At 42.4% G+C, this 11,272-nt stretch overlaps 1 protein-coding gene across 1 annotated transcript in view; it reads right to left on the bottom strand.

Moving 5' to 3' along the window:
• CFAP77 (cilia and flagella associated protein 77) overlaps nucleotides 1–11,272 on the bottom strand; it is a 203,265-nt gene that overhangs the window by 33,125 nt on the left and 158,868 nt on the right. Inside the window, exon 5 of the mRNA XM_044661317.1 lies at nucleotides 11,014–11,115. Coding sequence (XP_044517252.1) covers nucleotides 11,014–11,115 — 102 coding nt within the window. The remainder of the gene's footprint in view (nucleotides 1–11,013; nucleotides 11,116–11,272) is intronic.

Genomic DNA, 11,272 nt, shown 5'->3' on the forward strand with positions numbered 1-11,272 from the left:
GTGACCCTGGGCAAGTCACTTGACCCCCATTGCCCACCCTTACCACTCTTCCACCTATAAGTCAATACACAGAAGTTAAGGGTTTAAAATAAAATTTAAAAAAAAATTTAAAAAAAAAAGAGTAAATCAGAGCAAAGACTACCTGGTGGGAGTAGAAATAGTAGATACTCTAGAGCAGGGGTGGGCAACGTATGGCTCTCGAGCCATATCTGGCTCTTTTGAGGGCCAGATATGGCTCTTTCTGCAGGAGCCATAAAGTCAATTTTTTTTCAGGCACTGTTAAAGGAGCGCACTGTGAGCATTGTACGGCTCTCACAAAATTACATTTTAAAAAATGTGGTGTTTATGGCTCTCACGGCCAAAAAGATTGTTGACCCCTGCTCTAGAGCCTCTGAATTGCATAGATCACAACAGTTAGGCAATATGTTTGGGAGAAAAAAAAAGATAGGTTTGGTTATGTAGCAGCATGGACTAGTGGAAAGACTTCTTCTTTGGAGTCATAGGAGCTGGGTTCGAATCCCAGTTCTGTTGCTTACTACCTGTGTGATTTTCATTGTATCACTTAAACCTTCATCCTCATTTGCAAAAAAAAATAGGTAAATCCTGTTTGAAATCTACAATCCTAGTTTTCATTTTCTGGTGATGGGAAGTCCCCAGATTCATTAACAAGAACTTTCTTCTCTATGGGGGCAAATTCAAGCAAGAAATGCCTGCGTGTATCCTTGTAGGAATGACATCATGAACAGTATTATCAACCACAGTTTTCCATGAGCTTCCAGAATACCATTCAGTTGGGCACAATTGAATTCTCCATAATGGCAGCAAGTATGACATGAAACTTACTCAGTGCTGGGATTTCTGCTGTGGCCTCAACAGTCTACTTCCTTCTGTTCCCATGATACAAAGACAGAGCTTAGGGGACACAGATGAACTGTAGAGCAAAGGCTGCACTCAGACCTGGGGTTATTTGAGGGGAAGAGCTTTCAAACAAATAAATGATTTGGAAAGGTTTGCAAGACCTTCCTTGATTGAACAGTGCTGAAGAATTTTGCAGTCTGCACTTCATTCCTATCTCTCTACTCTGGGCCAGGAAAAAGGCCATGGAGCTTGGAGTCTTGAGACCTGAGTTTGAGTTCCAGCACCAGCACTTACTAATTCTGTGATCTTAGGAAAAACCACTTCACCTCTTTAAGCCTCAGCTGCCTTCTATGCAAAATGGAGATTAAAACCTGTACTATCTAAGGGTTGCTATGAGTTCATGTACTTTGGGAATCTTAAAATATTATAAAAAATGAGAATGCTCTCCTCCAGTTTATTCTGTGAAATTTTGGAGAACAGAACTAGAAACGGTGTCAGAAGTAACAATAGTATCTAGCATTAAGCCCTGTGAGGTAGGTGCCATTATTATCTCCATTTTACAGGTGAGGAAACTGAGGCTCAATGAGGTTAAGTGACTTATCCAGGGTCACACTGCTAGCAGTATCTGAGGCCAGATTTGAACTCAGGTTTTTATGACTCTAGCCCCAGTGCTCTATCTGTTCAGCCACTAGCTGACTCAATTAGAAGGCATTTTTTGACCAAATATACAAAAGCATTCTCTAAAAAACACATCTAAGGAATTCTGTTTGACAATAGAATGAATGGACTGCCTTGAGAGCAAATGAGTTCTCAGTGACTAGAAATTTTCAAGCAGATACAGGATATTTAACTGTCAGGGATAACAGTAATAATAATAATTTCATGGTGTTGTTCAGTCATGCCTGACCCTTCATGACGCCATAGATCATAGCTATCCATGGGATTTTTTTTGCAAGAATACTGGAATGGTTTGCCATTTCCTTCTTCAGTGGATCCTACTGTCAGGCAATCAGAGGTGAAGTGACTTACCCAGGGTCACACAGGTAGAAAATGTCTGAAGCTAGATTTAAACTCAGGTCTTCCTGCCTCCAGCTCCTGCACTCTATCCTCTGAGCCATCAAGTTAGGGCTTTAAGGGTCACAAAGCACTTTAAAAATATTATCTCATTTAATCCTCACAACAACCCTGGTAGACAAATGTCATTATTATCTCCGTTTTACAGATGAGGAAACTGAGGATGAAAGTGGTTAAGTGACTTGCCCAAAGTCACCCAGCTAGTGTGTGAGGCTGGATTTTAACTGGTGTTTTTGACTTCAGGTCCACTGAGCACTCTGCTATGCTATAGCTATCTCTGGGATGTTATAGAGAGGATTCTTGTGCTGAGTAAGAGACTGGGCTAAATGCCCATTAAGTTTCTTCTAACACTAAGGTTGTAGTCTATGATTCTTTGGATTTCTCCTCCACAGCCCTTTGCCTTCTGGTAAAGCAAGGCTGGATCCTAGATCACCTAGTTGACTTCTTTTTTTAGCTGGAGGTAGTGAGGGAACCAAACTACAGTTTTAAAAAAATGACAGATTTTAAAATTCAAAATCTTAGAGTAAGTCTACAGGAATTTTGGGCTTGTGGAAGGTTTCTATACTGTTCAGTTGCTTCAGTGATGTCTGACTCTTCATGACTATACTCAGTGTTTTCTTGGCAGAGATATTGGAATGGTTTGCCATTTCCTTCTCCAGTTCATATTATGAATGAGGAAACTGAGGCAAATAGGGCTAAGTGACTTGCCCAGGGTCACACAGCTAGTATTTGAGGCCAGATTTGAACTCTTGAAAGGAGACTTCCCGACTCCAATGCTGACACTCTATTTACTGCACCACCTGGCTGCCCTTCCTGCTGAGTAATTCAGGGTAATTTGTTTCACCTTGTAGAGCTTCATGCTCTTCATTTATAAAATAGAGATTATTTATAACACTTGTACTATCTAACTCAGGTTGGTTTTTGAGGAGAATACTTTATAAACTATGAAATCCTATATAAATATGAACGTGGCTTTTTATTTCATTCATGAATCTAAATGGACTGTGCCTTTGAGCTGGTCCTGGGGAAGAATCTCCCAGGATCCCAGACCCAGGACTTTTTTGGAAGATGGGTAAAAGGGATTAAGAATTTAAGGAAGGCCAATGCCCAGAGCCCCCAGCCAGCCCCTTTTCTCCGTGTCCCTTAAACTCATCACTTAGGCAATCGCAGAATACCTATCTCCACAGTTAGCTATTACTCATGTATGATAGTGTCATCAAGGTCAGGATTCAGCCCCTGCCCCTTTGACAGCTGCCAAAAGCTGAACCACGAGTTTGGCCGAGTGAAGCTCTTCTAATTTTGTTTCTCTGTTGGAACCTGCTGCTTGCTATGTGCCATGTGATTCCTGCTTTCCTGAGCCAAACTTCATTAAGAACAGGCAAGGGAAGGCATTTAAAATCTAGTGCTGGAGCAAGGGAAAGAAAAAAAAAGTCTTCATCGAAGCAGGAAGAGCTCAAGGAAGACAGAAGGAAGAACTTCCTTTTAATGGTTGATAGATTGTGTACCTAATCACTGCTGGAGGTTATTAAACTATTCCTCAGAGATGAATTAAATAATAAAGGCTCACCAGAATTCCAAAGAAGTACCAGGTAAAGTTAGTCATTTAGCTGGCTTAAAGGATTGAGAGCCAGGCCTAGAGATGGGAGATCTTAGGTTTAAATTTGACCTCAGACGATTCCTAGCTGTGTGACCCTGGGCAAGTCACTTAACCCTTATGCCTAGCCCTTGACCATCTGTCTTAGAATTGTTACTAGGATAGAAAGTAAGGCTTAAAAATGGTTTTCTGTGTCAAATTATGTTTTTCCAAAGGTTTTCATCATAAAATTAAGTTCTATTCATAAGGGAGATGGAGGAGCTCCACTCCTACAGAGAAATCCATGTGCCTGAGTATTTCCAAACTCCACACAGTTCATTCCAAGAGCCTGGTTCTTCTTTTTCTCTTTGTTGTCTTTCAGGGTTTTCAGCTTTTCAGCCATAACCTTTCTGTCTAGATTTTTGTGCCACGGGAGAGACAAGGGAGCATAATGGAAAGAGAACTGGCAGTCAGAAAATATTGGTCTGACCTCCCATTATATGGATGAGGATGGATACCAAAGCCAGGGAAGCTGAGTCACTTGCCCAGACACAAGAAGACCTAGGCTCAAGTTCTGCCTCTGACATATCATCCTGATTGCTTGACCCTGAATAGATCTCAATACCCTAAATTTTAGAGGATGCTAAGTTGCAGAAAAGGTGCAAGTCTTCATCGGTAAAGAACGTTAATCTTTAGTGAGAACTCTTAATGTGAAAACAGACATTTGTACTGTCACCTTGTGAAAAGGTATCACCTAAAAAAAATTTGTAGCTTGGCAGTTCTGGTTTGAGGAAAACCATTTTTTAATTCTCCCCCCCACCCAATTCAATGATTTGGAAATTCCCTGAAATGGATTGATTTAGGAGCACATAGGAGCACAGTTGATGGAGAGCCAGCTCTGGAGTTGGGAGCATTTGGTTTCAAATCTGAACTCAGACACTTCCTAACTGTGTGGACTTGGACAAGTCACTTAACCCCAATTGCCTAATCCTAAGAAGTGATACTAAAACAGAAGGTAAGGTTGTAAAATAAAAGGGGGGGGCAATTATTTGTAGGGGATATTATATTTAAAGAAAGAATGTCATTCTCATCTGGATTTCTGAATCACTCTTCCCATTGTTCCTTTTAATGAATAATGTTTTGATTTTCTCCTCTGGGTCCCAATCACACTGTTCTTTGCCCTACATGAGGGGATATATCTCGATATAAAGAAATCCTCTCTTTTCTTATCCTCATCACTGGGTCAGAGATCCCTGGGAGGCTGGCAGTAGATCTGAATTTTTTCTTTCTTGGGCTTAGAGAGAATAGCTTGGGAAGTTCTCCCATCATTTGAACTGGGCAGGAGAAGATGGAATCCGAGAGAATTATCTTTTTAACAGTGAAAGCCAGAATTCTTTTTTGGGGTATATGGGGGGAGGACAGAAAGAGGATGAATAGACAGACAGGGGAGCTGCTCTCCCCCAGGGTTTAGCGGAGAGTTAACTTCCCAGCCTGTTATGATTTGTAAAAGAGCTTAGAGGTAGAAAGGAAAATCCTTTCTTAGATTCAGCAGCTTTCACTAATCAATTGAAACTCTAAATGTCACTGCTTGGGTGATTGTGCCGTCATGTTTCACCTCTTCCTATTATATCAGCGAGCTGGGCCCAGGAGACTAGAGGCAGGGTTAGTCTTCCACAGAGAGACAGAGTCAGAACCCAGGGTTCAGAGCACGAAAGCTTGTAAATCAAACTGTTAGCTTAATAGCATGTGCCATTATTCTAAACCAGTGGGGCTGAAACCAGCAGCCGGATGAAAATATAGTCTATTTGTCCATACTTTAGTGACTGAATGACTATGTAATCTCAGTAGTTGTTGGTGCTATGGAGGAGAGACAAAATTTGTTGAGGGAGAGGGGATGTACAGGAATTTGGGCTTAGGCTGGCTGCCTTGAGAGCCTTAGGCAGGTTTCCTAGTTGAAAGGGATCTAGGACCATTAGTTAAAATATTTACAGACTTCAGAATTGGACTGGAGCAAAAGTTTTAACCTGGAGTTGGTGAACTTTATTTGAGAAATATTTTGATAACTGTGTTTCAGTTATGTAATTGGATTCTTTTGTAATCTTCTGTGTTTTTAATACATTTAAAAAGATTATTCTAATTTGGATTCCATGGATATTACATGACTGCCAAAGGGATTCAATCTCACACACACACAAACACACACACACACACACACACACACACGCACGCACGCACACAAAGGATGATCCTAGCTCAAATCTTCTGGCTCTAAGGTCTCTTTTTAGCTTGAAGATTTTAAATTCAAAGACTTCTTCCAGCTTTACCATTCTGTGTTCTCAGGCACCTTCCATCTTTTTGGCATTCTGTGATTTTTTTTACTTGTAATAGCCACGGTTCAAAGGACCTTTTTAGCTCTGACATTCCATAAGTTCTATGATTCATAGAGGTGTGCGGGCAAGTAGAGAGAAGTAAGGAGAGCTCCAGAGGACAGTAGCCCCTTGGTGAATGCAGGACAATTCCCTGATTTGATTTCTGTGTCTTACTGAGGTCAAATAAAAGGAAATGGGCTTTAATTGTAGCAAATGAGAATTCAGTTAGATATGAAGAAGACACTTTTGACACTAAGGATAATCACACAGTGGAACAGGAGCCTCTGTCCTAGGAGACCTTTATAAAAAGAATAAACCATCTGGTTTGGATTGACTTGAGAGTCCTGCTGAGATCTGTCCTACAGAGGTTTATGCCAAGAGTGCTTGGAGTGGGGGATGCCTCTCATTCTGTCTTTAGGCCCAATGCCTCAGTATTACTCCTCTGTTGCCAGTAAGGTTGGTGTTTCCCAACCCAGCCCATGACATACCTAACAACCTGCCAAGAAACACTGGGATATCTGGGAATGGTGCTCATCCCACCCCACTCTGTCCAGCCACCCACTGATCCAGCCACCTGTCCATTCTATATTCATAGGATATTTAATGCTAAAAGGTACCTTAGAAATCATCTATTCAGGGGCAGCTAGGTGACTTGGTGGATGGAGAGCCAGGCCTAGAGATGGGAGGTCCTAGGTTCAAATCTGGTCTCAGACACTTCCTAGCTGTGTGACCCTGGGCAAGTCACTTGACCCCTATTGCCTAGCCCTTACTAGTCTTCTGCCTTGGAACTGTCATACTGTATTGATTCTGAGATGAAAGGTAAGGGTTTTTAAAAAATCATCTAATCCAATGGCCTTTTATACAATTTTACATTTTTTACAATTTACATATGGGGAAAACTAAGACTTACTGAGGAATCGTGACTTGTCCAAGATCACACTGCAAGTCAGCAGCCAGAATCAGGGCAAAATGGAGGAATCTTTGTAACTGGTCACAGGTTTTGTCCTACCATAAGTTCCTTACTCTTGAACACATAAACAACCCCAGAACACCTCAGCCCTTTTCTTCTCTTTCTCCATCATAATCACCTCCCATAACTTCCAGCCTTCCATTTGTGAAGGAAAGTGATGCTGAACACAGTCAGGGAGGTTCTACAAAGTGTCCATCCTATTGTGCTATAATCAACAGAAAACAATGAGTTTTTTCCCCCAAAATGCATCTGACCTGAGAAGAAAGGTCCTGACTTTTGGCCCTGGGTTTACCACCCCTGAGAGTTCCCGTTCTCACTCCTCCTTCCCTTAACACCTTTCTAGTCAGTGAACTTTTAAAAACTGCATTTCATTTTATTTTCAAATAAAGATCTGTCCTCTCTCCTTTCTACCTCTCTTCACCGCACTGAAAAAGCAAGAAAAACAAAATCCCTATTACAAGCATATGTAATGGACAAGCAAACAAATTCCTGTATCAGTTATGTCCAGGAAAAAAAGAAAAAAAAAAGATCTCCCTCCTCACTCTTAAACCCATCTTCTCTCCATCAGGAGGCAAGCAACGTTGTTTCACAATGAGTCCTCTTCTCCAGTGAAGTGGTATGTCAGAGTAACTCTAACCCTACTCACGCATTCCTACCAGTCATTACAGTTAGGGTGGATGGATGAAAAACATCTACTTTGTGTCGACTCTTGTGTAAATGCTGGGATTATAAATCCCGGGAGTGTACGTCCACTAGACTTGACTGCAGGCAATTGTAAAGGGGGGTGGGGGGGTGGGGCGATCCTAAATCCTCCCATACTCTGCCTGTACCTGGGGGCAGCGGTAGTGGTGAACGTTGGCCTGGAGTTCCCAAGAGGGATTGTTTACCCTCGGCGCATTGATCTCTCCCACCTCGGGCACAAGGGACACTCGGCTTGCGGGGTTGGGAGCTGGTGGTAGATAGAAACGTCGCCATTTAGAGACTCGCTGAGTTTTTGAGGAATCAAGTTTGCTAACTTGTGTTGACCCAACAGAATGAGCGTGCTCCCCGCGCCCCTGCCTGCCGCTTTTCTGTGTGAAAGGTGTTTAATTATTTCTGACAGAGTTCAGTTTCGACATCTGTTCATGAGGGGGGAGAGTCCATTTAGGTTATCCATCATTGTGACAGGTTTAACTTTTTTGGAAAAGATTTTTTTTCCCCTTCATAATGGGGATGGGGGATTGGGAGTGAGACGGCTGGGGGGAGGGGACTGATAAACGGGCAGAAGAGAAAAGGGATTGAGTTGGCGGAAGGCGAGTTTGGGGATAAGGAGGAAAGTGAGCTGCAGGGAGAGTACAAAGCCCCTACTGATATTTTGCGCATACAGGCAAAGCCCATACCAGTCCAGTTGAAAGAAGGAGGGGAAAAAAGGTCCTTGGGCAAACTACTTTTGGGCTAATTCGCGCTTACAATGGTAACAGAAAAGGGGGGAGAGGGATAAATATTCCCAGGAGCCTTTGGTGTTTTGAAAGCACTCACAGTCCCCAAAGTTGGTCCCAAACGTATTTAATGGCTAAATGAATGGCAGTTGGCAGTAGGGCTGAGGGAGCTGAATTAGGTGCCAAGAAGAGGCTGTGGGAAGGAGCCTATTTGAGCTGTGGAGGCAAAACTCCCCATCTCTAGAGGTCTTTAAACATAAGACACCTTTACTATTCTGAAATGCTTTTTATAGGTGGAGTAAGCATAAGGACCGTGTTCTTAAGACCCTCTGAGCTAAGAAAATCAAAATAATGCATTTCTAGCACCCTAAGTATTGTGGCCACAAGATCACAGTGGGGGGAAAAAGCACCTGACAAGAGTCCTGGGTCCTGGTCCTGGCTTTGCCTTTCAATCTCAGTGTAGCCTTAGGCAAGTCATTTAATTTCCCTGGTTTTAGTTTCCTCAAATAGAAAACTGGGATATCTGTCAGTCTCTGCTTTGTTTTGCGATTAGGGGTGGGGAGAAGGGAAGTGGTATTGTGAAGATAAAATGAGATAATGTGCTCAAAAAAAATTTTTAATGATATACAAATGCTAGAGGTTAGCATTGCAATGTAGTTTTTGACTAAATAGGAGCCAAAAACTAGAATATCTGCATTGAAAACTTGGATTGCCTATGCTCAGATTGGATCCTATTCTGATTTTTCTCTGAGATAAAACCATTCAGAAAGAAATTACATTTTAAAAGTGGATGTTCTTTCATTTATGCATTCATTCATGCATTCAGGAATGATGAACTGAAGTTCCTACTAAGTGCAGAGGTTTGGGAAGTCTTTCTCAGGGGATAAGCAGAAGGAATATTTAATTTCTTTTGTTGGGGAGAAAAGAATCTGAAACCCTATTGAATATTGTATGCATTGCTATGTATGTGTCCCAGATCATGACTGTAAAGGGGTGGCTAGAGGGGCTTTCACAGGGGAGGACTGGGAAGGGGAAGCAACTAAAGTTGAGAGCTAGGGAAGGATTAAAGGCATTTTACTCTGGTTGAGAAAGCTATTGCCAGCCTTTTATAGCCAGAATATTCCAGATGGACCAGTTCTTCAAGATGCAGATGGAAAACCAGAGAGAAAGAGTAACGGAAAGAGGGGCCAGTGTGGAAGTCATTAAATCTGTGTGTGTGTGTGTGTGTGTGTGTGTGTGTGTGTGTGTGAGAGAGAGAGAGAGAGAGAGAGAGAGAGAGAGAGAGAGAGAGAGAGAAAGTGATTGGTAGTTTTCTTGAAAAAAAGAAAAAATTTGAGAAAGACTGAGAGACTGAAAAACGGATGGTGATATAAAGGTCTGGGGTGAGAGGAGATTTAAAGCGGCTGCTCCCCCCTTCCCCATATCTCGTGTGACTTCCACAATCTGTTCAACAGCAATCGGTCATGTTCCTTTCTTGACACTACCTGCCGCAGTGGCTCTGTGCTGACAGGCAGCTGGGGCAGATGATCACTGACATATGCTAATGGATCTGACTTAGGCAGGACATAAGAGGAATACATCAAGGTGCAGCAAAACATATTTCTCCCGTGAAACTCTGCATCTTGTTCAAGTGCATTAGCTTCAGGAAGCCACCATCCCTCTTCATTGCTTAAATTGCAGTTTAGCTCAACAGAACAGCCTTCAGTTCACAGCCCACAGTGAGAGCTGGGAAAGAATTCTTGTGTCTACCATTTCCCTAACACCAAATCAGGCTGGGAATTTTGCAACCCATGGAACCATTGCCTCGACCCCTAGATTGCCACCTTTTTCCTTCCTTTACAGAAATACCCCTGAATCTTAACTGTTACCTTACTTTTCCTGCCATTTTAACCTTCTACCAACAATTGGGTAGGGCTTGTGGGCTTCCGCAAAAAAAAACAAGAAATTTGGGTTTAATACAAGGACCCATGGGGTTTCCTTGCCTGAGTATGAAATCTAAACTATGATGCTTCTCTGGGCCAATTTCGGTGAGTTTTGTGAACTCTGAATCAAAATCCAGTGACCATGGGCTCCTACCTCCATGGAGACACTGTCAGGCAGACAGTTTAGAACAGCAACAAATGTGTGAGTTTTCCGGAAACATGACTCCAGGGCAAGGCAAAAAGCCTTCTTGACTTAAATGAACCCATCACTGTCGGGAGATTTCCCCAAGAGGTGGAATAGCAGGGCCTCCTTGTACAGACCTATCCCTTTCCAGCATTGAGTAGGCCATATTCACAGTAAGGAAGCAGTATTCATCACACAGTGGGCACTTAATGAATGCTTGTTGTTGTTGCCGTAGGGCAATTGTTTATAACTCAGTGAAAATCACACCTAGGAATGGATGAGGCAAGAAATGGCAGGTGGCATTTTGCCCTAGCTGAGCCTGGCCAAGAGAGGGAACATGCCAGAGCCATAACTAGCATGGAGCCAATGGGACTTTCCCCCAGGACGCCAACATTAGGGTAGGGCATGCTTTCTCCCTACATCAAACCCTGTCCTTGTACCTTGCCTTGTGGCATATTAGTAGCTGCCCATATTAGTAGCTGCCACCCTCAGGCACCCATTGCTATGATATTCTTTTTTGCCCCAAATTCCTGCAATTCAAGAGCTAGACCATAATCATGATCACACTTTCCTTTTTGACACTTCCCAACTAATTGTTTTTGTCCCATTTGAAATCTTTCCAGTTACCACTCTAGATCTACTGACCTTTTGAAAGTGGGGCATGTGCCAAAGAGGGTCCAGTTTCACCGGTGGTTTATACTTCCTCTGCTGACAGGTCCGAGTCTCATAAAACCTCCCAAGGGTGACCTAGGAGAAAGTAAAATAGAAAGGAATGGTGAGCCAGATGAAATAGAAAGGGTCCAGGGAAAAAAAGAAAGAAAGAAAGAAAGAAAGAAAGAAAGAAAGAAAGAAAGAAAGAAAGAAAGAAAGAAAGAAAGAAAGAAAGAAAGAAAGAAAGAAAGAA

This window comes from Gracilinanus agilis, chromosome 2 (assembly GCF_016433145.1).
Source record: "Gracilinanus agilis isolate LMUSP501 chromosome 2, AgileGrace, whole genome shotgun sequence".
NCBI lineage: Eukaryota > Metazoa > Chordata > Mammalia > Didelphimorphia > Didelphidae > Gracilinanus > Gracilinanus agilis.